The 1,086-nt window shown below is 49.4% G+C and overlaps 1 pseudogene across 1 annotated transcript in view; it reads left to right on the plus strand.

Moving 5' to 3' along the window:
* TEOVI_000629700:pseudogene overlaps window positions 1–1,086 on the plus strand; it is a 1,297-nt pseudogene extending 211 nt beyond the window's left edge. Inside the window, exon 2 of the mRNA in view lies at window positions 1–1,086. Within this exon, the coding sequence occupies window positions 1–1,086 (1,086 nt within the window).

Genomic DNA, 1,086 nt, shown 5'->3' on the forward strand with positions numbered 1-1,086 from the left:
AAGATTTTCACTAAGAGGACACACGGTGACAAGAGGCCGGAACAACCACCAAAAGACCGACTGTAAGACAAGAGCTGGACCGACTTCTGGAAAACGTGGACGGAAAACGAAGACAAGCTAGGTCAAAATGATATGGAAAATACAGTGCTAACAAGAGCGAATCTGAAAGGAGCTGGAGAAGAAGTCAAGGAAGCAGTAAAATCACAGTTGCAACACAAGCTACACAAAGCACATTAACTACTGAAGCAGGCCAAGCATGCGGCAAAGGAAGATAAGTCCGCAGGACAGACGAAGATCAAGGAACTATTAAAAACAGCGGTATATGGCGACGCAAGTAAAACAGCAGCGCAACTTGTAGCGACGGATCTAACGACCGACACAACTTCAACGACGCCGGTAAAGGTCTGTGACGCATCAACAGCCAGCGCCACAGCCAAAAGCGTAGCAGCGGTGCTCTTATGCATATGTGGCAAAACCAACGAAGGGACACCCATCAACGGCCCGTTCATTGCGACAGGAAACTTCACAACAACAGCGACTGGCGGCAACTACGACAACGCAGGCAAAATACTGCCAAAATACATCAAAAACTGCAAGAAAAGGCCGGCGGCGACAATAACTTCAACGGAAATCGCAACAGCGCTGTCCAAACTAACAGACAGCTCGGTGGTAGCAGAATACAAAACAACCTTAGGCAAGTTCACGGCAACGAACTGTGGCGGTTCGTCGGACTACGGTGCATGCGTACTGTACAATGGTGCAGCAGGAAGCGCACTAGAAGCAATGTACAAAGCGCCTTGGTACGCCAACCTGAAGCAAGCAGCGGAGAAGCTTAGAGACCTAGAAACAGCAAACGCCGCGACGGAGCAAATAAATAGACAGCTGCAGCTTGAAGAGCAGAGTGCGTACAGACTAGCACTGACACCAAAACCAACCGGCACCACCCCGAAGCAGGCATCCAGTGTGCACCCCACATTACCACGGCATGTTTCCGCCAAGCAAAAAGAGCAATGCGAAACAATACAAAAAGCAGCTGACTGCAACAGCAATGGAAACTGCAAATGGGAGGGCCCTGATGAAAAAGAT

The sequence above is a fragment of the Trypanosoma equiperdum genome (assembly GCF_001457755.1).
Source record: "Trypanosoma equiperdum strain OVI genome assembly, contig: ctg_2024, whole genome shotgun sequence".
Lineage (NCBI taxonomy): Eukaryota > Euglenozoa > Kinetoplastea > Trypanosomatida > Trypanosomatidae > Trypanosoma > Trypanosoma equiperdum.